At 39.1% G+C, this 26,715-nt stretch overlaps 1 protein-coding gene across 1 annotated transcript in view; it reads right to left on the bottom strand.

Annotated features, from left to right (window-relative positions):
• The window catches only part of PPEF1 (protein phosphatase with EF-hand domain 1), a 97,539-nt gene extending 74,308 nt beyond the window's left edge, over positions 1-23,231 (bottom strand). Inside the window, exons 1-2 of the mRNA XM_023737301.1 lie at positions 23,102-23,231; positions 2,793-2,920 (exon numbers count right to left, since the gene is read on the bottom strand). Coding sequence (XP_023593069.1) covers positions 2,793-2,920; positions 23,102-23,150 — 177 coding nt within the window. The 5' untranslated portion in view covers positions 23,151-23,231. The remainder of the gene's footprint in view (positions 1-2,792; positions 2,921-23,101) is intronic.
• Between the last annotated feature and the right edge of the window lie 3,484 nt (positions 23,232-26,715).

Below are 26,715 nucleotides of genomic sequence, written 5' to 3'. Positions count from 1 at the left end.
ATTAGCCCAAGAGACAGAAAGGGCCACATAAACCAGAGACTTCATCAGCCTGAGACCAGAAGAACTAGATGGTGCCCAGCTACCACCAATGACTGCCCTGACAGGGAACACAACAGAGAGTCCCGGATGGAGCAGGAGAAAGGTGGGGTGCAGAACTCAAAATATAGTGAGAAGACCAGACTTAATGGTCTGACTGAGACTGGAGGAACCCCAGAAAGCACAGCCCCTGGATTCTCTATCAGCCCAGAACTAAAATAATTTATGAGGCCCACTCTTCAGACAGGGATTGGACTGGACTGTGGGACATAAAGTGATACTCATGAGGAGTGCGCTTCTTAGCTCAGCTAGATACAAGAGACTAAATGGGCAGCTTCTGTCCAGAGGTGAGATGGGAAGGCAGAGAGGGTTAGGAGCTTGTTGAGTGGACATAGGGAATCAGGGGTGGGAAGGAGGAGGGTGCTGTCACAGTATGGGGAGAGCAATTAGGGTCACATAACAATGTATGTATAAATTTTTGTATGGGAGACTGACTTGAAATGTGAACTTACAATAATAAAAAAAAAAAGAAACAACAATAAGATACCACTTTGTACCCATTGGTTATTGTTAGCTGCCTCAAAGTCTGCCCCAATTCATGGTGACCCCAGAACTAAATGCTGCCCAGTTCTGTGCCATCCCTATGATGGTTTGGGGATCAGACCATTGTGCTCTATTGGGTTTTCATTTGCTGATTTCCAGTAGGTCACCAGGCCTTTCTTCCTAGTCTTAGTTTGGAAGCTCCACTGAAACCTGTTCAGCATCATAGCAACAAGCAGACCTCCACTGACAAATGGGTGGTGGCTGCACATGAGATGCATTGGCCCAGAATTGAACCTAGGTCTCTCACATGGAAGGCAAGAATTCTACCACTGAACTACCAATGCACCCATTAGAATGGTTATAATAAAATAAAATAAAGATAATAACAAGAGTTGACAAGGTTGTGGATAAATTAGAATCCTTGTACATTGCTGGCAGAAATGTAAAATGGTGCAGTTGCTTTGGAAAACAGTTTCGAAGTTTCTCAAAAAGTTAAACATTGAATTACCATATGATCCAGCAATTCCACATCTAAGCATATATCCAAGAAAATTGAATGCATATGTTCACACAAAAACTTATATACAAATGTTCATAGCGGCATTATGCGTAACAGTCAAAAGAAGTGGAAACAACCCAAATGGTTCCTCAACTGATGAGTGGATAAACAAAATGTGGCATATCCATACAATGGAATATTATTCAGCCATAAAAAAGAATGAAGTAATGGTATATGCCACAACACGGATGAACCTTGAAAACATGATGTTAAGTGAAAGAAGCCAGATACAAAAGGCCACAGACTATGACTCCATTTACATGAAATGTCCAGAAAAGACAAATCCATAGAGACAGAAAGTAGATTAATGATTGCTTGGGGCTGGGGAAGAGGGAATGGGGGAGTGACTGCTAATGGGTACAGGGATTTTGGGGGGCAATGAAAATGTTCTAAAATCGATTGTGGTGACAGTTGCAAAACTCTGTGAATATACTAAAAATGATTTAATTATACAGGGGGTTGTATGGTATATGAATTATATCTCAATAAAGCTGTAAAAGTAAAAGTCAATAGAAAAGAATGTCCTAATACTGGAACATGTGGGTATAAAGCATATTAGTTTGGAGGCTCACTCTACCTTTATATTCATCACTATATTGTACAGTGCTTAAAAGGACAGCCAAGGCATTGAGTTCCTAACCAGGGCAAAGGGAGTAACTGATTGAGCCATAACATGCCATTTTTATCGCTGCCAAAAATAAATCCAGCAATTTCTTTAATTCTTTTTGAAATTTTGTTAATTATCTTTAAAAAGTTTATAATGTGAAATATAAATATATGATTGTCAAAAACTACAAACAATATAGAATGAAAATAAAAGTCTCTCTTAACACCCCCACCCACCAATTCCACTCCTGTCCCCCTAAATAATTACTGTAGACAATTTGCTATGTTTGTTTTTTCCAGGCTTTTGCTATATGTTTTACTTTCATATACATGGCACAAAACTCTACATATTGTTCTACAAGTTGATTTTTTTCATTCACAACTCTATTGGAGATCATTCTAAGATCTTTTTATTGTTGAAAAGTACTTTTTTATATTAATGAGCATTAAAGTTAGATTTATGTATCTTTTTTGGAAGCTTTTAAAAGGCCTTCCTCACCCACTCATATTTTCTTCTAGAACTTTCATAGGTTTGTTCCCAGGAAATTCTTTCATTTTTCAACTTCTTAAAGTATTTTTTCCTTCTTAAAGTAACAACTTTACTTCCGTTTGGGGCATGTACCCAAAAATAGAATAAGACCATTTTTAATTAGTTAACTAGACATCTAGCAAACCTATCGCTGTTGAGTCAATTTTGACTCATAGAGACTCTATAGGAAAAAAGGAGAAGTGCCCCATAGGGTTTCCAAGGAGCAGCTGGTGGATTCAAACTGCCTACCTTTTGGTTAGCAGCCGAGCCCTTAACCACTGCACCCCAGGGCTCCAGATATCTAGCAGTCCCCCTAAAAATGTGAACTTCAGAACTGAGAAACACCATCCTTTCCCCAAACACATTCACTACATCTGCTATTAAAGCCTTTCACCAAAGTTCCTCAGCTTAAAATAGGCCCAAACTTTCATTCTTTTTAATAACAAGGGGTAAAGGTGGGCTAGGATGGGGTAAAGGGAAGCATTTTACCAAAAGAAAAGACAAGCTTGTAAAACAGACCTGCATTTGGCTTTGTTCATCAGCATATTCGATGGACTGGAAAACGGTGAGAGCATGGCGTTGTCTAGCCTTCAGGCGAGCACTGTAGCCTCTGTACCAGTTCTGGATAATTGTTGCAGCTTTTATCACTGCCGATCCACAGAATATGAAAGTCAGAGAAAAAGAGTTACTATGCAGTTATGGGGGAAGTAGGTGCTTTAGAAAAAAATCAGTCCACCTGGATTCCTAGGTTATAAGAACATGAAAACTAAAAACAATGAAATTTATGTTTTTTGTTAAAATGTTCTCAAGTCTCAAACATTCAGAGAAAAATGATGGCATAGCCATTTGGAGTACAAACTTTGGAACAGGATTGCCTGAATTTGAATTCTAGCTGTGCTAATTACTATTTGTGTGACTTTGGGTAAGTTATTAAAACTTTCAAAGCTTCAGTTTCCTCACCTGTAAAATGAGGATGATAATAGTGCCTTCATCTGGCACTACTTTGGCAAATAAAGTCTATGTATACCCGATAAAGTAGCAATTCCACTCTTCTATATACACCCCAAAGCAATCCTCACACAGTCCATAAAGGAGACATGTATGAGGACACAATTGCAACTTTACTTGTGGCAGTAGGAAGTTTGATACCAATGCAGCCTGGGGGCCAACTGCGGGGAATGAGAATGTGTAACTGTGGTGGGCACATGCCATGGAGTGTTATGCTTCAAGTGGAAGCAATAGACTAAATAAACCCAAAGCAGCATGGATGGATCTTAAAAACATAGTGCTTCAGTTAGAACAGTTAGAAACAAAAGTTATAGTCAGGATGAAATATAACATGATACCATTTCACATAAATTAAAAATATACATACACAAAACCGCAATATACATTTCGTAAGAGTATGTACAAAAAAAAGATACACACTAAATGCAATAGATTGGTTATTTATAGGTGGAGGTGAATGAGCATAGGATACATGGGTAAAAGGAAATAAACAAATTAACATAAGAAAGAGTCTTGCACAAACCAATGATGACAACATACAATGAATTGATTCACGCCACCTGCACCTGAGATTCAACTGATAAAAGACAAGTGGATAAATAAACATACTTTGTTTCTGTCTTAGTTATCTAGTGTTGCTATAACAGAAATACCACAAGTGGATGGCTTTAACAGAAATTTATTTTCTCACAGTTTAGGAGGCTACAAGTCCGAATTCAGAGCGCCGCTCTAAAGGAAGGCTTTCTCTGTTGGCTCTCAAGGAAGGTCCTTGTCTGTTTTGAGCTTCTTTTCCTTGGTGATCTTCACATGGCTTGGCATCTATCCTTCCTCATCTCTGCTTCTTTGCTTCCTTGCTTAATTGGCTCCTTTTATATCTCAAAAGAAATTGACTCAAGACACACCCCACACTAATACTGCCTCGTTAACATAACAAAGATAATCCATTCCCAAATGGGATTATAACCACAAGTATGGGGTTAGGATTTACAACACATATTTTGGGGCGGGGGGGACACAAGCAATCCATAACATTTTCCTTATAGAGTTACTCTGAGGATAAGATGAGATATTAGAACTGAAGAGTTTAGTCCAATGCCTGGTGTAAGGCACATGCTAAACAAATGGTAACTATAATGATAATGAGCCCTAGAGACGCAGTTGTTAAGAACTCAGCTGCTAACCAAAAGGTTGGCAGTTTGAATCCACCAGCCGCTCCTTGGAAACTCTATGGGGCAGTTCTACTCTGTCCTATAGGGTTGCTATGAGTCGGAATTGACTCAACAGAAATGGATTTTTTTTGGATAATGATAATTATTGTTTTGTTTGTGGATTATCCAGGTCCCTTCTCTCTCCTCTGGCTGATAGCCTTTGAACCATCCTGTAGTTCCACAGTATTGAAGAAAGAGATCAGGTAAAAGATAATGAGACTTAAAATAAAGTCTCTTATGCCCTCCTGGAGTTTAGAGTGAAGGGCAAACAACACTAGCTGGCTTCTTTAATTTTTCCCAGTTAGCACATAAAAATTAAGAGTTAACTATAACAACAACAATGAGCTCTGAAAGCAGGAATCTAGCCTTCAGTAGCACAGTGTCCTTTGGCTTAGTACTGCTATGGGACCCTGAGTATATACCAGGACCCAGACCTACTTCTGAAAATCAGCCAATGAAAACCCTATGGATCACAACAGTCCAATCCTGTTGTGCATAGGGTTGCCACAAGTTAGGGGCCAACTCGAGGGCAGCTAACACGTCATCTGAGAGGGTTTATTTATGAGCTTCCCCAAGGCTCTTAGATTCCAGAGACTCTCATTTCATTATTCAGCTTCCAGAAGACTCCAGGAAATAGATATAAGGTCAAGTATCATGATCTTTACCAGGAAAAACCACAATGAGAAGAAATAGAGTGACTTGTTCAATAATGCAAAGCAAATAATTGGTAGTACCATAGCTGAAACCTAAAGTGCTTTCACGATATCATTATGGAGGGTCCAAACCAAACCCATCACCATCGAGTTGATTCCGACTCATAGCAAGGGCCTAGGCTCCCTTAGATGTCTGTTGTGTGAGACAATTACTGTCATGACCAACCCACCCTCACCTCAGGGGCTCTCATTATCACCAGGCACAATGGTACTGTTCCAGTGCTATTTACTGAGTACTTACTAAGGGCCAGGCAATATAAAAACTCCCACAATCCTCACAACACTATAAGGCCAAGAGAGATTGAGTAGCTTATTTAAGGTCACTTAGCCAAGAAGTGGAAACGGACAGCAAGGATTTGAACCAGGTCTGACTGACTCCATAGCCCAAGCTCTTCACCTCCATAGAGCTGTTGACCTTTTTCTGTACCTCAGCATCTTCATTTATACAATGATGCAGTGGAATAAATAATCACTAAAGTCTATTCTAGTTAGTATTAGCAACATCAATAGTAAATAATCAGCTTATTATTATTTCTATAATTAATAATAGAACAAAATAGCTGCCATATGTTAAGGATCTACTAGAAGACATTAACAGTTAAGCATTCAACTACTAGCCAAAGATTGATGATTCAAACCCACCCAGCGATGCCACAGAAGAAAAGCCTGGTGATATGCTACCATAAAGATTACAGCCAAGAAAACCCTATTGAGCAGTTCTACTCTGTAACACATGGGGTTGCCATGAGTCAGAACTGACTCTGTGGCAACCGGTTTGGTTTTAGGGTTTTTTAATAAGACATTTACATGAGAAAGCTGGACAATGAATAAGGAAGACCAAAGAAGAATTGATGCATTTGCATTACGGTGTTGGCAAAGAATATTGAATATACCATGGACTGCCAGAAGAACAAACAAATCTGTCCTGGAAGAAGTACAGCCAGAATGCTCCTTAGAAGCGAGGATGGTGAGATTTCGTCTCACATACTTTGGACATGTTATCAGGAGGGACCAGTCCCTGGAGAAGGTCATCATGCTTGGTAAGGTAGAGGGTCAGAGAAAAAGAAGAAGGCCTTCAACGAGATAGAATGACACAGTGGCTGCAACAATGAACTCAAACATAACAACAACTGTGAGGATGGTGCAGGAACAGGCAATGTTATGTTCTGTTGTACACAGGGCAGCTATGAGTCTGAACCGCCTGGAGGCAGGGCACTGAGCAGAGGCGGGAAGAGGGACAGGGGACACACGCCTTCCTGTCTGCTTCCTGTTCCTGGCAGGGTAATCTAGCCGCTGCTCTCAGGCAGCAGCAGTTTTTGCTTGTAGCAGTAGTTGGGTCCCGTTTGCAGTTTATCCAGCACTTGCAGAACCAGCCTTGTGGCAGCCCCTTAAAGACACCAGCACCAGCTGAGCAGCACCCCTTCTCGAAAGCTAGTGGTTCAATTCTGCAGGACCCCTCCTCCAAGTTTCTCAGTTTTAATAATTCCAATCTTTTCCCTTTGTTCTCTCAGCCCTAGGGGTGGTAACTGTTTCCTGCAGTTGCTACCTATGAGATACCTTAGAGTTCTCTTTCAGTTACTCTTTCAGTTACCTAGTAAACAACTTGATGCCTCATTGACAATTCTTTACATTATATTCTCTCTCTTTGTTCAAATAACTCATGTGGTTTATGCCTCCTGACTAAGACCCTGCCTGATCAGCTAGTTCCATGGGAGTGGGAAAAGTAGGTCCTGCTTAGGCCTCAAGCCTCCACCTTCCTGGGCCCTTACTAGAGGTCTACATTGGGATTCCGTGTACTTGTGCAGCAGTTCAGGTGGACTTTGAGCCACATTCTGCTGTTGTTCCTTGGGCCTACAGTTCCCGCAGCAACCTCTCCAGCGCAGCATTGAGCATACCATCATAACACCTCCATATCATCTGATGCCCAACAGCCCACCCACCCTGGGGCAACACTAGCCAGCAGAGGACCCTCCTCTGGTGCAGAAACCTCCAAAATGACAAGGGTAGAGCCCAGATCTGATGGACCCTACCCTGAGTGGTCGCTGGCTCCATAACCCCCAACCACCCTGCCCGTGGAGTTGAAGATCTGTGTTGTCCAGTTCTGAGCTTGGACAGCTTACATTCACTTCTAGTCCTGCTGCCTCATCGTCTAATGGGGCTTGTCTTCTCTGTCACATTAATTCCATGCAGAAAAAATAACGAAAATAAACACTAGTGCCGTATGTATCCCAAGGGCCCACTATTTTTGTTTCTAGAAAGAAGCAACAGCATAGGTTAATAATTTACCTGACCGATATTCTGAGCCCGGCATAGGTGGTTTCTATATTGCCAAGCCGGGGTTTTTTATTGTTTGTTTGTTTAATGGATTATTTTTCTGGTGGTGATCACTATCACAGTATGTTGCAAGGAATTAAAAATACATGCAGGAGGTCATTGAGTAAAACAAATAACACATTCAGAGTATTTGCTTTGTGTCAGGGACTGTGCTCAGTGCTTTATGTGTGGATCATCTGATGTGATTTTTATTTAACTTAATTCTCCCAACAATTCTATGAAATGTCATTATACTTATTTTATAGATAAGAAAACTGAAGCTCAGAAATAATTTGTTCAGGGTGACATCAGTACTCAGTGGGAGAATGTAGAGTCAAATTCAGACCCATGCCACTTCAGAACCTAGGCTCATAACTGTTACACCATACAACCCAGTGTAGCGTTTGGAATCAGACATAAGGAGTGAGGCAGTATATAGAATAGCACCTCCCTCCTCGCACCTCATATCCCCCATCCTCTACCTGTTCTATCGTTCTCCACAGCACCTTTTTACCATCTGACCTATATTGTTGTTGTTAGGTGCCATCAAGTCAATTCTGATTCATAGCAACCCTATAGGATGGAGTAAAACCGTCCTATAGGGTTTCTAAGGAACAGCTGGTAGATTCAAACTGCTGACCCTTTGGTTAGCAGCCGAGCTCTTAACCACTGCGCCACCAGGTCTCCGGCCTTCTATATAGCCTTACGCTATGTGTTTATTGTCTGTCTTCTCTTATTAGCTAAGCTACATGAGAAGAGGGACTTTATTTTATTTACTGCTATATCCCCAGCACCTGGGGCAAGGCCTGGCAATGGATATCTGCTGAATGAATAAATGAGTGAATATTATCTAGGGCTGTTGTAATAACACATAATAATGCGCTAGTAATGTATTGATATAGGTATTAATAATGTGTTAATTGATTGATTGATACAAAATGCCTATCACATTGCCTGGTACATAGGAAACCAAACTAAACCCACTGCCATTGACTCAATTCTGACTCATAGCGAGCCTATAGGACAGAGCAGAACTGCCCCATAGGGTTTCCTAGGCTGTAATCTTTATGGAAGCAGACTGCCACATCTTTCTCCCACAGAGCGGCTGGTGAGTTCGAACCCCGACCTTTCGGTTAGCAGCCGAGTGCTTAATCACTGCACTACCAGTGCTCTTTGGCATATAGGAGGCACCCAATAAATAGTAGATGCTTAAAAAAACATGAGGCGGGAATAACAGGTAGAAATTGTCTCTCTCCAGGCTTATAACACCTAGTGACCCAAAGGCTTCCTAATCACATTTCATTAAAAATTTCTCAAATTACTGTGGATAAACGTGCTACCATCTCAAAAACCCCAGAGCCTGGAGCCTTTCCTGACCACCTTTTCACAATGGCGTCCCTCCTCTCCCCACCCCCATGCTTATTTCCTTTTTTATTTTATTTTTCTCCACAGCATTTATCACCATCTGATATATTTTACTTATTTGTTATTGTCTGCTTCCTTCCATTAGAATGTAAGCTCCATAAAAGCTGGGATTTTTGTCTGTTGGGTTAGATTCTGTATTCCCTGGGTCTGGAACAGTCCCTGGAACATAGTAGGTGCTCAATAAACATTTGTTGAATGAATAAATGAGTGGACAAAATTATTGTTTAGTTAAGACTGGTTGTCTTGAGTTTATGCTGACTGACGGTGTCTTTTTTATGCGTCTTTGTTTTTCAAACAGGGGTTTATTTGTTTAAACGAGAAGTTTCATATTCAGAATGATACAGCATTTAAAGACTCTGCTTTTGAAATTCTGCTGGCAGAGGCCTCCTGAGGAGGTGCCAGGATGAGTGAATATTTAATGTCCTTTAAGGTGTGTGACATCCAGCCAGGAAGAGACAGAGGCACAAGTGTGATGGAGCTGATTAAAATGAATCCCAATGAACTGGAAAGAGACTGAACTGTCATGTGGCAAAAGGCTTTCGACAAGGAGGAAAAAGCTTCTATTGCCCCAGCTGTTCAAGGCACGATTAGAACTGGGTATGGCTCAGCTTCTGGCCTGGGACCACAGTTTTTATTGTTGTTATTTTTGTTTGTAGATATTCTGTATCTGCCATCTGCTAGAGCGTGTGGATGTTCCAGGGAGACTTCCAACTTCACCAGAAAACCAGCTCAAAGCACACGCCCAGTGGACATGAGAGAGTCACAAAGCTGACTCTACTGGCAGCAAACAAGGCCAAGGAGCCTATGAGGCTGGCATCCCTGCACAGCAAGGGCACAGTGCAGAGTCCCTATCCCCGGTGGGAAATCATTGCTTCAAACAATGACAGACATTTTAAACAAAACTATCATCTTCCCCAAATGACAACAGATCATCATTTTATTATCCTCAGAAATCTCTAGCTTTCTAGCCAGAGAAGAAGAGCAAGAATTAGAAGTTATTTCTATGACTTTTTATTTACTTACTCACTCACTCACACTCCCACCCACCAACCCATCCACATAGGACAATAAAAGTAACTTCTGAATTTGTAATAAGGAGACTTCTATTTTGGTCCTGAATTGACCAGATGCCAACTGCATAACCTCAGGCAAATCACTTAACCTCTCTGGTCTTCAGTTTCTCATCTAAACAGTGAGAATGTCAGATTCTGTGATCTCTACGATCCTTTCCAATGATAAAATACTCTAATTCAACCGTCTGCTTTTTTTAATGCCACCACTGCAGCTTATCTACTATTGTACATAGCAAAGCTGACAATAACCATTTAAGGACAAAATATGATGTGTAAGACTGAGCACTCAAACCAGAAACTTCTGGATAAAAAAGAGAAATTCTCAAAGTTACTTAAAAAAATTTTTTGATTACCACTGTAGAAAAACCCAAGTCAAGCCACTAGTATCTTTGACTTTCCCATCCAGGAACTGTAGCCAAAGTTTGCTTACAATTGGTTTAGGAACATTAAACATGTCACCTATTACTTCTCCTTCAATTTCCTAAAACGATTACAACTGTGTCTGATCTGCTAACTGATAAAACACCACTATTTTTCACAATTGGAACTTATGACGTTGCCTCTTTCCCTTATCTGGAATAGCTCTCTAGGTTCCAACTCTGTCTGCTGATGCAACTACCAGTAGTATCCAGTTCAATACAAGGATATGACAAATTAAGTCTTTGGAGTACCAGAAGCCACATGCTGGGTAAATCTAACTCTCCTGTCTTGTCTACACCTGCAGTCAGCCTTTTTTGCCAGATATGAGTAACAAAAGGAGAATAGGGCAAGGATTTTAGGGCAATTGAGACAGAGTGGCTTAAGTGATAGCTAGTAGAAGCTGGATGGGGAAGAAAGTGAAGACAAGAGAAACATAATAAGGCTTAGAGGTTTCTATGAAGACCAAGAGATCAGAGAACGGGATAGTAATCATGAAGATTCCAGAGGTGGAACTGCTCTAGATGGCAATGTTGTTGTTGTTGTTAGGTGCCTTCGAGTCAATTTCAACTCATAGAGACCCCATGTGACAGAGTAGAACTGCCCTATATGGTTTTCTAGGCCGTATTCTTTACGGGAGCAGATCTACCAGGTCTTTCTCCTGAAGAGTCTATGAGCGGGTTTGAGCTGCCAAGCTTTTAGCAGCCGAGCGCTTAACTGTTGCACCACCAAGGCTCCTTCCAGATGACAATGGGGGTCAGGAAATGGGAGTGAGCAGCTGAAGTGGAGTAGAGGAGGGGGATGCTGGAGTTTAGGAGGTCAAGGAACTGAGACGCCAGAGTATTTTGGGGCTACTTATGTGTACACTGAAGAATGTGTATACTCAGGATGATGTTGGGACTTGGTGCAGAAAGTCTTCCATGTATGAGGAAGTTGGTGGATGGCAAAAACAAGGAAGGGCTAGAAAATAGTATTACCAAAGGGCATGAACCTAGGTCGCAGCCACCACAGACTTCAGTAAACGTATTTCAGGTGGTACAAGATTCGGTTTTTTTTTAACTTTTTATTTTGAAATATCTTCAAATGTATGAGAAAATGGTAAGAATAGTACAATTGTTAATATTTTGTCACATATGCATTCTCTCTCTCCACACACACATCATCATCATCATTAAAATTTCTCCAGTCTCCTTTATTCTAAAATAGTTCCTCAGACTTTCTTAATTTTTAATAACACTGAAATTTTTGAAGAGTACAGGCCAGTTGTTTTGTAAAATGTCTCTCGGTTCGAATCTGTCTGCTAACTTACTCATGGTTAGATTCAGGTTATATGTTTTGGGAGTAATAAGTATGTGTCCTCAGTGCATTACATCAGGAGGCACGTGGTGTTAATTTGTCTCATTACTGGTGATATTAACTTGGTTAAGGTCGTGTCCACCTGAAGTTCTCTACTGCAAAGGTACTTTTTTTCTCTTTATAATTAAACAATTTGCAGGGACATGCTTTAAGACTGTGTCTATATTCTGTTCTCCAAAACATTCATTGATGATTTTTGCTTAAACCAATTATTTCTATGGCGGTTGCAAAATAGTGACTTTTCTAACTCTTTCATTTCTTCTACATTTATTATAATTGGAATTTTTAAATGCCCCATTTAAAGCCCTATTATATTCAACAGGACAATGGAACAACACAAAGATTACATAAAACCATCTTATGGAAGGCTCCATAAGGATTGTAATTCTTGGTTACACCACCAGTTCAAGCAAAACGTGAAACTTTATCAGTAATGACCTTTATTGTATTTTTATGCAAAATTACATGCGCCTTCTACGTTTGTTTGCCAACCGAGCCCTCCCCTCTGTGAGACATTTTCATAAGCATGCTACACTAATTTTTTTCACAGCAACATGTAAAAAAATTAGCATAGTGGTTCTTATGAAAATACCTGGGGGGGAGGGCACAGCTGGCAAACGTAGAAGGTGTGCATTATTTGCGTAAAAATATGGTAATCCTTACTCAGGGGTAAAAAAACTAAATTCCTTGACTGCAATTCTGTTTTATGTCTCCCTTGTTATTAACTGGTGGTGAAGTGGTTAAGAGCTACAGCTGCTAACCAAAAGGTCGGCAGTTCGAATCCACCAGGCACTCCTTGGAAACCCTATGGGGCAGTTCGACTCCATCCTATAAGGTCACTATGAGTCAGAATCGACTCGCTGGCAACAGGTTTGGTTTGTTATTAATTACTAATCTGAGTCATACTGCCACTTTTGTTCATCCAAGGTCAAATATGATCATCATTTATTTTTTGTCTTTTGCAGCTGCTAAAAAGCTAATGCAATATTAAGCCATAATCATATACAGGAAAAGTGTTCTGATTACAGGAAATAAGTGGCAATTGGGACTGAGGTATTGCCCTTTCTTACACTGAGTTGAAATATGCCTCCCTGTAACAGGATATTCTAACAATTAACAGGGCCCGACTCTAAAGTTGGCTTCTTTATGAGTTGTCTAGTAAAGTCTAGAAGCCAGTAAAAATAATTTAAATGGAGAGATGGAAGTCCATATCCTTCAAGCCATACTTTTTACCTTCTAAAGGCTCATGATTCTAGAGTGGATATCTAAATAGCTCCCTGTCAGAGTCTCAAAATACTTGAAATTTCTAAAGCAGAAGCGTATTAATCACATGGCATACAAAGAAAGAAATAAAGATGTATTTAACTGGTATAAAGAATAAAAAAGGTTTTTTATTGTCTGTTTCATGCAGGCAATAAATGTGTTTGTAGTACTAATCCTATACACACCTCAAGGCCAGCACATTACCATATCAAAAAGTAAATAACTAAGAATTGTTATTGAGAGAGATCATAATTTTAGATGAAGAAATGTCCTCCTTTTACAAAGGAAATTACTTATTTAATATGATTCCCAACTGATGCCAACAAACCAGGGATTATAGTATATGACGTGGGCTGAAAATAAAGATTTGGCAGTCTTGACACATTGATGATAATTAAAGCCATGAGAGTAGATAATGTCACCCACGGAGAGCACAATGTGAAAAAGAAGACGGCCAAGAGGAACACCAACATTTAAAAGTCTGGAGAAAGTGGAGCCCTCATAAACAGTTCAAAGATGCAGAAGGAAAGCCAAAAGAATGTGCTATCACTAAAACAAGGGCAATGAGTGTCTTAAGAAGACAGAATGAAGGAGTGCCAAGTATTGCCAGGAAGTCAAGCAAAATAAGTACTGAAAATGCTCCATTGGACTTCAAGGTCATCCAACAGCCTGTCAAAATCATTTTCAGTGGAATGAGATAGATGAAGAGGTAGGAGGCAGTGGTGTAAATGCCTCCTTCAGGTGCAAGCTCTGAAGGGGAGGAGAGAGAGAGAACAATAACTGTAGGGGACAAGAGGGCAAGAGAAGGCTCTTTTTTTTAAGGGGAGGAAAAAAGTTACAAAGGACAATTTTGGACAACTGGGAAAGTTTGAATATGGACTATATGTTAGATAATATTACTCTTCAGTGTTAAACTTCTTCAACGTGATATAATATTGTAATTGTGTAAGAGAATATTCCTCTCTTTAGGAGATGCATGCTGAAGTATGTAGAGGTTAATATAATGTCTACAACTTACTTTCAAATGCAGTGAGCGATAGAGAGGGAGAAGAAGAGAAAGGGAAGAGAGAGAGAAAAAGAGGAAATGTGGTAAAGTGTTAACTGGTGAATCTAGGTAAAGCGTAGGTATATGGGTGTTCATTGTACTATTCTTTCATCTTCTCTATAGGTTTACAATTTTTTTAAATAATAAGTTGGAGGGGAAAACAAAGCAAATCAAAACAAAAGAAGACATGAGAAAAAATACATTTTAAAAAAAAGAGGGAAGCTGTTAAAATGCCGATGGGCTAGGGGAGCAAGCAGGAGAGGCAGAAGGGGAAAATCCATGCCCCACCCCCACCCCCACAACAATAGCACTTAGAGATAGCCTTTGAGTGACAATGGACTTTAAAGAGCATCTTACCTGATATTCACATTTCACTGAGGAGGGAAATGAGGGTGGTCCCAGTTCATTATGATTTCTGCTATATCCCCGTTGCCATTGAGACGATTCTGACTCATAGCAACCCTATAGGACAGAGCAGAGCTGCCCCATAGGGTTTCTAAGGAGCAGCTGATGGATTCCAACTGCCTATCTTTTGATTAGCAGTCAAACGCTTAACCACTGCGCCACCAGGGCCCCGCTATATCCCACAGTGTCAATAAAAACTGCTTGATGGCAATTATAACCAAAACCTTCCAAGAATATTAACAAGAACAATGGCAAGGGTCCCTCTAAACTTTGAGAAAAATATTTTTAGAGCACACCAAAGATGAAGGAAACAATGTCATTCATTGTCTACATCACTGTAAAGGACTTAAAAAAAAAAAAAAGAAGTGAGCGGGTGGTGGGAAGGAGATCTCTCAAGCATTTTTGAATTGCTTGATTGTTAGATTCCTAAACAACTAAATTAACTAGATGTTTCATCAAGAATGCTACCAAGAATTAAAGAAACATTTGGTTTGCTATTTAGTATTTTCAAATCTTTAAATAAAAATAGAAAACAAATATTTTTTTAAAAGAACAATCTACATTAGAGAATTTTTCCATTTGTCATAGATTATGCATCAAACTTCAAAGCCAAAAATGTATAGATAGTCTTTGTAGGCTCCTCAGCACTTAAGAGAAATTGCATAAATGCATTTCTAAATAGTCTCAAGGGAAAAAATAAAATAAAATACATCATAGTGTTTTCAAAGTGCTCCAATGGAGGAGAGGGGAAGGGCAACAGATTATTAATTCAAAACCCATCAACATAAAATTTTAACTGTAAAGTGAAGTTCAGGAGAATGAAATTGCAATGTTCGATTTCAGTTATTTGGGTAGATTTCAGTTCTGTAAGTCAGGGTAGCATATCAGAAGGAGCATGGACTTGGGAATCTGTCAGACCTGGTTCCAGCTCAAGCTCAGCTGTTAACTAGTGCGTGATTCTGGGCAGTTCTTTAATCTCTCTAAATCTCAGTTTCCTCATCTATGAAAGGAGACTAATTAAGGTTTCTGCCTAGAGTTTTGGTGAGAAATAGAAATAATAAACGTACAGAGTAGGAACTCAATAAATGGTAGCTCTTATTATTGTTATGGATTGAATTGTGTCCCCCAAAAATACATGTTATACATCCTAACTCCTATACCTGTGGCTGTAATCCCATTTGGGAAGAGAGTTTTTGTTATGTTAATGAGGCCATATCAGTGTAATGTGTGTTTTAAATCAGTCTGCTGATAGCAGCAGAGGCAAACTGCTTACAGAGAGATAAGGAAACAGTCAAAGAGAGTCCTGCTAAAATTACTGACACCCAAGGTTAACTGTGCACATGCTCAAGGATGCACCCTCTGAGGAGCAACATCAGGGGAGAAAGGAGACTTCTAAATAGTCCAGTCAAGTCACTAAACAAAAACCAAGTGAACAACAACAAAAACAAGCTCTGGAGAGGGGAAGGGAATTGTTGTTGTTGTTGTTAGGTGCCCTCGGGTCAGTTCTGACTCATAGCGACTCTATGTACAACAGAACAAAACACTGCCCAGTCCTGCACCATCCTCTCAATCGTTGCTATGCTTGAGCCCACTGTTGCAGCCACTGTGTCAATTGATCTCTCTGAGGATCTTCCTCTTTTGCACTGACCCTCTACTTTACCAAGCATATGTCCTTCTCCAGGGACTGGTCCCTCCTGATAATATGTCCAAAGTATGTGAGATGAAGTTCTTGCCACCCTGGCTTCTCAGGAGCATTCTGGCTGTACTTCTTCCAAGCCAGATTTGTTCATTCTTCTGGCAGTCCATGATCTATTCAATATTCTTCACCAACACAATAATTCAAATGCATCAATTCTTCTTCGGTCTTCTTTATATATTGCCCAGCTTTCACATGCATATGAGGCAATTGAAAATACCATGACTTGGGTCCTTAGTCCTCAAGGTGACATCTTTGGTTTTTAACACTTTAAAGAGATCTTTTGCAGCAAATTTACCCAATGCAATGCATTGCTTGATTTCTCAACTGCTTCTTCCATGGGAATTAGTATCCAGATTTCTTGACTGCTGCTTCCAAGGGAATTAGTATCGAGAATTGCTCCAATATATTACCTAACAGGTCCAGTTTTCAACAAAAAATTATGAGACAAGCAAAGAAACATGAAAGTATGACCCATACACGGGGGAGGGGGGGAGAAAAAAGCAGGTAACAGAAACTGCTTGTAAGAGGGCACAGATGTCAGATTTAACAGACCAAGAAGTCCATGCATCCATTATACATATTTTCAAATAACTAAAGGAAACCATGCTTAGAGAAGTAAAGGAAGGTGTAATGACAATGACTCATCAAATAGAGAATATCAATAAAGAGAAATTTTTTAAAAGAATCAAATGGAAATGCTTAAGTTAAAAAGTACAATAACCAAGATGAAACATTTACCAGAGGAGCTCAACAGTAGAATTAAATTGGCAGAAGAAAGAATCAATAAACTCAAAGATAGATCAATACAGATTATGCAATCCAAAGAACAGAGTGGGGTAAAAGAATGAGGAAAATGAACTTAGCCTTAGAGAAATGTGGGACAGCACTAAGGACATGAATATATGTGTCACGGGAGTACCAGAAGGAGAGGAGAGACAGAAAGGAACAGAAAAAGTTCAAATAAATAATGGCTGAAAATTTCCCAGATTTTGTGAGAAACATTAATCTATACTTTCAAGAATCACAATGAACTCCAAGTAGGATAAACACAAAGAGATCCACACACAGACACATCCTACTAAAAATGCTGAAAACCAGAGAAAAACATTTGAAAGCAGCAAGAGAAAAATGAATCAACACATACAAGGGAAGCGCAATAAGATTAACAGGTGACTTCTCATCAGAAACAGTGGAAGTCTGAAGGCAGTGGGATGATATATTTAAAGTGATGAAAGAAAAGGAAAAAAAAACCTCAACCAAGAATCTTATATCCGGCAAAACTATCTTTCAAAAATGAAGGAGAAATAAAGACATTATCAGATGTTAAACAAAACAAAAAACAGAATTTTTGTCAGCAGACCCACCTTACAAGAAATACTAAGAGAAGTTCTTCAGTCTGAAAACAAGCAAACTCAGATAGTAATATGAATCCTCACAAAAAATTTTAAATAAAATACAGCACCAGTAAAGATAATTATGTCATTATATAAGACAAGATAAATGGCTATTTCTTGTCCTTTCTTCTCTAAACTGATTTAAAAAGCAATTGTATAAAACAAAATGTATGTAATTGTATTATTGGGCATATAACATATAGAAATGTAATATATTTAACAATAACAACGCGAAAGAGGTAGGTGTGAGCAAAGCTCTATTAGAGTAAGAAAATCACACCAAATGGTAACTCAAATCCACAGGAACAAATGAAGAGAACCAGAAATGGTAAATAAGATGGTTAAATAACAAACTCTATAAATATATACTTGATCTCCTTTCTTCTCTCAGCTTCTTTAAAAAACATAAAATTATATAATAAATTAATTATAACAATGTATTCTTGGGTCTGTAATATATTTAGATGTAATATGCATAACAATAATAGCACATAAAGAAGGGAGAAGGAATAGAGCTATACAGGAGTAACATTTCTATATCTTATTTGAATTAAGTGAAAATCTGAAATCAGTTCTGATAAGATACATATGGTAAGCTCTAAAACAATTATTAAGAAAATTACTCAAAAATATAGTGAAAAAATCGTTTTTGAAATTAAAAGGTTACACTGGAAAATATTTGCTTAATGCAAAAGAAAGAAGTACACAGGGACAGAGAAACAAAAATACACGAGAAATATAGAAAACAGAAAGTAAAATGGCAGACTTAAATCCAACTATATCAATAATAACATTAAGTGCTACTAGATTAAACAACTCAATCAAAAGGCAGAGATTATCAGAATGTATTAAAAAAAAATGATCCAACTATATATTGTCTACAGGAGACACACTTTAGATTAAAAGATACAAATAGGTTAAAAGGAAAAAAATGAAAAAAGGTATATCATGCAAACAGCAACAATAAGAAAGCTGGAGTAGCTGTACTAACGTCAGAAAAAACAGACTTTAACAAAAAATGTTACCAGACATAAAGAAGGGCATTTTATAATTAGCAAAGAGTCAATCCATCTGGAAAATAAAACAACTATAAACATATATGCACCTAACAACAAAGGCCCAAAATATATGAAGCAAAAACTGTCAGAATTGAAGGAAGAAATACAGAATTCAACAATAACAGGTAGATATTTCAATACTGCACTTTCAATAACAGATAACGCATGAGACTTACTGGACCAGTTGAGACTGGGAGGATTCCCTGAGACTATTACCTTGAGATACTCTTTAAACCTTGAACCAAATTATCCCGAGGTCACCTTTTAGTGAAAAAACAGATTGGCACACAAAATAAAGGATATTACCCATGAGTATGGTTGTGATGGTTAAGCTTGTGTGTCGACTTGGCTGGGCCATGATTCTCAGTGTTTATATGCGATCACCCCTATGATGGGATCTGCTGTGAGTAGCCAGTCAGTTGAAAGGAAGTTTCCTTGGACGTGTGGCCTGTATCTGAATATAAGTGGAAATTCTGGCTTTTGCCTGCTCTGGATCCTGCAGCTGCCTCCTGTTCATCTGACCTCCAGTTCTTGAGACTTGAGGTAGCAGCTTATCTGCTGATCTCGGGATTCGTTGATCTTCACAGCCTGTGAGCAAAAGCCCTGCTCTCTGACCTGCTGATCTTGGGTTCGCCAGCCCCCGCGGCTACGTGAATCAGGAGAAGCCTTGTGGTCTTGCCTGCTGATCTTGGGATTCATCAGTCTTCACAGCCTGTGAACAAAAGTCTTGCTCTCCAACCTGCTGATCTTGGGTTCACCAGCCCCTGTGGCTACATGCATCAGGAGAAGCCTCTATCCTGATCCTTGGACTTGGAACGTTCCAGCCTCTACATCGCATGAGCCATTTCCTTGATATAGATCTCTCTCTATATATATTTATACACTTCACTGGTTTTGTTTCTCTAGAGAACCCAGCCTAAGACATATGGTGCTCCATTGAAAAACCATCTATATGAGGTCAACAATTACTCTAAAGCAAAGATAAGAAGATAAGGGGGAAGGGAAACTAGAGTACTGGAAACAGAACAACCAGAACTCAAAGAGAATGTTGACACATTGTGAAAAATGTAACTGATGTCACTGAACAGTTTGTGTGGAAACTGTCAAATGGGAGCCTAATTTGCTGTGTAAACTTTCACCGAAAACATAATAAAATATAATTTTTTTAAAATAAATAAATAATGGATAGAGCAACTAGGCACAAGATCAACAAGGAAATAGATTTCAACAACACTATAAACCAAGTAGACCTAACAGACATCTATATAACATGATACCCAACAACAGCAGGATACACATTCTTCTCAAGTGTACATGGAACATTCTCCAGGATAGACCATATGCTAGACCATAATACAAGCCTCAATAAATTGAAAAGAACTGAAATCATACAGAGTATCTTCTCTAACCACAGTGAAATGAAATTAGAAATCAATAACAGAAAAAAAATTGAGAAATCCAACACACTCCTAAATGGTCGATGGGTCAAAGAAGAAATCACAAAGGAAATGACAAAATATTTTGAGATGAATAAAAATGAAGACACAACATACCAAAAGTTATAGAATGAAGCTAAAGCAGTGCTTAAAGAGATTTTTTTTATTGTACTTTAAATGAAAGTTTACAGAACAAAGTAGCTTTTCATCAAACAGTTAGTACATATATTGTTTTATGACATTGGTTAACAACCCCACGCCATGTCAACGCTCTCCGTTTTCGACCTTGGGTTCCCTATTACCAGCTTTTCTGTTCCCTCTTGCCTTCTAGTCCTTGCCCCTGGCCTGGTGTGCCCCTTTAGTCTCATTTTGTTTTATGGGCCTGTCTAATCTTTAGCTAAAGGGCAACAAAAGAAATCAACAGATAAATTGGACTTCATCAAAATTTAAAAGTTTCATGCATCAAAAGACAGCATTAAGAAAGTGAAAAGACCCACAGAATGTGATAGAATTCAAACCATATATCTGATAAGGGTCTTGCATCCAGAACATATAAAGAATTCTTACATCACAATAATATAAGGATAAATAATTAAAAATGGACAAAGGATCTGAATAGACATTTCTACAAAGAAGATAAACAAATGGCCAAGAAACACATGAAAAAGATGTTCAATGTCATTAACCATTAGGGAAATGCAAATCAAAACTATAGTGAGCTTGTGTCCCACAGTCACTAGGATGGCTTAATAATAATAACAAAAAAACAGACAATAATCAGTGTTGGTGGGGATGTGGAGAAATTGTAACTTTCCTATGCTGCTGGGGGGAATGTAAAATGGTACAGCAACTTGAGAAGACAGTTTGGAAGTTCCTCAAAATGTTAAACATAGAGTTACCATGTTGTTGTTGTGTGCCTTCTAGTCAAGATTTACTATTAAAAAATAAAAATAAAAAACCCATTGCCTTCGATTCTGACTCATAGTGACCCTATAGGACAGAGCATAACTGCCCCAGAGGGTTTCCAAGGCTGTAATCTTTACAGAAGCAGACTGCCACATCTTTTTTCTGAGGAGTGGCTGGTGGGTTCGAACCACTGACCTTTCAGTTAGAAGCCTGAGTGCTTAACTACTGTGCCACCAGGGCTCCTGTAAGAGCTGCCATATAACCCAGCAATTCCACTCCTAACCAAGAGAACTGAAAACATATGTTCACGTAAAAACTTGTACGTGGATGTTCATAGAAACATTATTCATAATAGTCAAAAAGTGGAAACGACCCAAATGTCCATCAATTGATGAATAGGTAAACAAAATGTGCTATATCCATACAATGGAATATTATTCAGCAATAAAAAGGAATTTAGTGCTGATACATCATATACTGATACATACGACGAACCTTAGAAACATTATGCTAAATGAAAGAAGCCGGTCACAAAAGACTACATCTTACATGACTGCATTTATAAGAAATGTCCAGAACAGGCAAATCCATAGAGAAAGAAAGTAGAAGAGGGATTACCTAGGGTTGGCGCTGGCGGGGGCGGGTGGGGGGAGTGACTCTTCATGGGGTTTTATGAGAAGGTGATGAAAACGTTCTAAAATTGATAGTGGTGATGGTTACACAACTCTGTGGAATATACTAAAAATCACTGAATTGTACACTTAAAATAGGTGAATTATGTGGTATGTGAATTGTATCCCAATAAAGCTGCTATTTGTAAAAAGTAATCCATAAATCTAAGCTAATACTGCCATTTACATGCAACCTTTTAAAAGTCGAAAAGTATTTCAGACAGAGAGAGAATTTACTTCTACAAGTTGGGCTTGACCTTCTTTTTTAAATCTAAGAAGTTTGGCTGATTTGGAATAACTGTGCCTAAACCTAGATAGATATGAAAAGATAATTCTCTCTCTGCCCATAAATTACTGCTATGGGATTAGTTCAGTTGGAGCTTTTGAAAGATTTATTTCATGGTGTGCTTAAAGATTTGAAAGAGTTGGTGCTTCTCAGGAGTCCTTTTGTACTTTCAGAGAATAGCTTGCTAAGTCACCAGTACAAGTCAGCTGGGAGTGCGAACAACATTTGATTCCCCAAAGGAAACATCACACACTAATTCATGTAGAATACTCTGCAACCTAAAGGCTTCACCTTAATTAAGCCTGAGTAAACCTCCAAAACAAAATATGGAATAGAAATTGGGAAAATCATCTATAGCCTAGATTACAAAGGAACAGAGTTTAAGAGCGAATTATTCATATAATTGTCCCAGCTTATTTACTTATTTTTATTTTAATTTGCTTGTGGAGATTAGGTCCCTTAAACACCCAGGTGAGTTTCAACTAGATCCCAGTAGCTATGAGAAAGAACTTCAGCATAAAGTAAACAAAGGAAATAGTTAAGCCTCTAATTATATTGGGCGGGGTGGGGGGGGGGCAGGTAGAAAGCATGTCATCTATATAGACATACACTTTTTTTTTGAAACAGATGGTCTAATATTCCCCAAATTCTATCTAGAATATTTGAAAAACATCAGACAAATCTCATGAAATTCTGTGTTGAATAGCTATAAGAAATAATTTGATCATTGAGTTATAAAATCTAATAAAAATGCAGCGAGGCTACTACATGTCACATAGGCATGGACATAAATAACTATTTATAAGAGTATTGAATAAACAGCTATAAATTTACAGAGTCTTTCTTATTCTTTGCCACCAGATTTGAAATGGAGGTTTCCTACTGGTACATTTTCAACTGAAGTTAAATCAAACATATAATATCTCTTAGATAATACTTTTAGGGTACATCATAAATTCAAAGCTACACATTCCTAAAGGTCGTTTCCTATGTTACCCCAATACTTAACCTTCAGTTCCAGTGAGGATGCCTTGTACAAAATCACACAGGGCAGCCGAAGAACACTGAGAGTAAATGAGGAAAGTGGAGAGGATCGGTCTGGCTTGCGCTCCCCTTGTCATTCTTGGAGACAGGCGCATTCCCAGCACTCACCTTTCGGAGATTTCTTATCTTTGATGAAACTGGAATCGCTACAGCCCATGTCTTTGAAATTGTGTGTTCTTATGAATTCAACTTCAGATTCCAGACGGAGTGAGAAAATCACCTCCCTCTATGCTGCAAGGAGCCACTCCTAGCTGATCCACTTCAGTCACAGATACTAATGAGGAAGACACATGAGGGAGAGAAGGAAAGCATCGGTTAACAACCTGGTATCTAAGGGGCTGCTCAGCAGGACTCATTTTATGCTTCTTCTGAATTGCTGTGCATCGTGTGCATCGTGTGCTATGGAAAGTGATCAGACATCATCTAATCCTCGTTTATTTTCCGGCCCACAGCAGCAGCAACAGCAGCAACAGGGCAGTTATAGATTGCTCTTCTGCTACACATAAATTACAGTACTTACGACTAGGTCAGATGCAGCTCTATATAAAATGAAGCATTAAAAATGAAAAAAAAAATTGAAATGGAAGAGTATGTAATTTTCTAACTGAAATATAGGGAATTGGGATATGGAGAATCTGACATAATGTAACTGTTTAGATTTTAAGTTCAAGGTAATTAAATCTACCTGGACTTTTAAAAACTCACATTGAAGACTGACTATGGAACAAACAATACATTTAAACAACTCTGCCAAAATTCAAATCAAAGTGAGTTCTTCAACAGTATTTCTCAGAGTCAGTTGGGGGCACTTGTTAAAAACAGCAGAGTCTCAAGAGCTCACCCCAAATTTAGGAATCATCAGCTGTGAGCATGCCCTTTGAAGACAAGCTCTCCAGGCGTTTCTGAGGCCCTTGGGCAAGTCTACCCTGGCGCTCACAAGGCCTTCTAATGAGTTATTAGCAGAAGCTGCTGAATCTGGATCTTCCACCATCACTTCATGGGAGTTTTTTGTTTTGTTTTTTTAATTGTACTTTGGATGAAGGTTTACAGAGCAAATTAGTTTCTCATTAAACAAAAACATATTGTTTTGTGACACTGGTTGCTAATCCCACGACATGTCAACACTCTCCCTTTCTCGACCTTGGGTTCCCCATTATCAGCTTTCCTGTCCCCTCCTGCCTTCTTGTCCTTGCCCCTGGGCTGGTGTGCCCCGTTAGTCTCATTTTGATTTATGGGCCTGTCTAATCTTTGGCTGAAAGATGAACCTCAGGAGTGACTTCAGTACTGAGTTAAAAGGGTATCCGGGGGCCATATGCTCGGGGTTTGTCCAGTCTCTGTCAGATCAGTAAGTCTGAACTTTTTTTGTGAGTTAGAATTTTGTTCTACATTTTTCTCTAGCTCTGTCTGGGACCCTATATTGTGATCCCTATCAGAGCAGTCAGTGGTGGTAGCCGGGCACCATCTAGCTGTACTGGACTCCGTCTGGTGGAGGCTGTGGTACTTGTGGTCCATTACTCCTTTGGACTCATCTTTTGCTTCATGGGAGTTTTTTTTCTTTTCCTTACAATTTTTTAAAAAAATTTTTTATTGTTGTAGTTTAAATGAAGTTTACATTTCAAGTTAGTCTCCCATACAAAATTTTATACATACATTGTTATGTGACCCTAATCACTCACCCCATTCTGCGACAGCACACTCCTCTCCATCCCTGATTCCCCACGTCCATTCAACCAGCTCCTAACCCTCTCTGCCTTCCCATCTCACCTCTGGACAGAACCTGCCCCTTTGGTCTCTTGTATCTACTTAAGCTAAGAGGCACACTCCTCACGAGTATCACTTTATGTCCCACAGTCCAGTCCAATCCCTGTCTGAAGAGTTGGCCTCGGAAATTGTTTTAGTTCTGGGCTGATAGAGAATCGAGGGGCCGTGCTTTCCGGGGTAACTCCAGTCTCAGTCACACCATTAAGTCTGGTCTTCTTACTAGAATTTGAGTTCTGCACCCCACCTTTCTGCTGCTCCATCAGGGATTCTCTGTTGTGTTCCCTGTCAGGGCGGTCATTGGTGGTAGCCAGGCACCATCTAGTTCTTCTGGTCTCAGGCTGATGAAGTCTCTGGTTTATGTGGCCCTTTCTGTCTCTTGGGCTACTACTTTCCTTGTGTCTTTGGTGTTCTTCATTCTCCTGTACTTCATGTGGTTCATGGGAGTTTTTAATAAATGCCTTTCTGTAGTATCCTGTCTCGTCGCTGTTCTGGGTGATGTTTCTTTCATTTTGTGATGCCCTAAAGCAGCCAAATCCAACAAACTACTGTGTTTTATATTTGCATTTCTTGATAGGAATAAAGTCATAGAACAACTGACTCTGGACCCTACCTGACATGTCTATTTCTCCATTAGTACTACACTAAAAGCTCCAAAATTTCTTGTGGAGATTAGGGCTCTTCATGCTAGATTCACACTAGAGATAAACACTACAGTCCCCCTCCACCACTACCCTTCCAGGAGAACACTGTAGCATTTAATAAAAGAATAACAAAAATGAGTAAACTTGCTGAATTGTAGAAATATTTTAAACCAGTAATAATTGTAATAAATTTTCTGATCAGAGCTGTGCCTGAATCTTTTATGTATTGAATTAATTAACCCTCCTAAACTTTGAGCTATTTCCAAATTTGATAGGCATTTCTTTCTTGTCTTCCTTACCTAAGTTTTGGATTAAAAAAAGTTAACAAGATCAGGTCAAGGACAGAACAAGTCTTGTGGTGGTTCACGGGAGACCATTCTACAGAGTCCATTACAGTCACACTCTCTAAGCATATCTGTTCAGTTAGGTGGCAAATTCACGAAACACAACTATCATGTTATTTATCTACAAGGATATCCTGGGAAATTTTACTAAATATTGTAAAGAAAGTAAGATAGATAATTTGACACCTTGACATTCCAGCCTAGCCTAGCAAAAAATAAAATAAAATTTAATAAAATAAAATAAAGAGTGGGCTAGGTAAATAAATAAATCGGTTTGGCATGATTTTCTTTTCTTCCTTTTTTAAAATTGTGCATTAGATGAAGTTTTACAGAGCAAAGTAGTTTCTCGTTAAACAATTAATACACATATTGTTTTGTGACATTGGTTGCCAACCATGTGATGTGTCAACACTCTCCCCTTCTTGACCTTGGGTTCCCTATTTCCATTTGTCCAGCTTTCCTGTCCCCTCCTGCCTTCTCATCCTTGCCCCTGGGCTGGTGTGCCCATTTAGTCTCATATACATGGTTGAGCTGCATGTATTATTGTTTGTTTTATGGCCTGTCTAATCTTTGGCTGAAGGATGAACCTCATTGACTTCAGTACTGAGTTAAAAGAGTGTCCGGGACCAAACGCTCGGGGTTTCTCCAGTCTCTGTCAGGCCAGTAAATCTGGTCTTTTTTGTGTGTGTTAGAATTCTGTTCTACATCCTTTTCCAGCTCTGTCCAGGACCCTCTATTGTGGTCCCGGTCAGAGCAGTCAGTGGTGGTAGCCGGGCACCATGTAGTTGTGCTGGACTCAGTCTGGTGGAGGCTGTAGTAGTTGTGGTCCATTAGTCCTTTGGACTAATCTTTCCCTTGTGTCTGGTTCTTTTCATTCTCCCTTGCTCCAGATGGGGTGGGACCAGTGGAGTATCTTAGATGGCTACTCACAGGCTTTTAAGACCCCAGATGCTACTCACCAAGGTCGAATGTAGAA

The sequence above is a fragment of the Trichechus manatus genome, unplaced genomic scaffold (assembly GCF_000243295.1).
Source record: "Trichechus manatus latirostris isolate Lorelei unplaced genomic scaffold, TriManLat1.0 scaffold00100, whole genome shotgun sequence".
Taxonomy (NCBI): Eukaryota; Metazoa; Chordata; class Mammalia; order Sirenia; family Trichechidae; genus Trichechus; species Trichechus manatus.
Note: the sequence above shows the minus strand (reverse complement) of the source record. Positions and strands in the feature narration are given on the sequence as shown.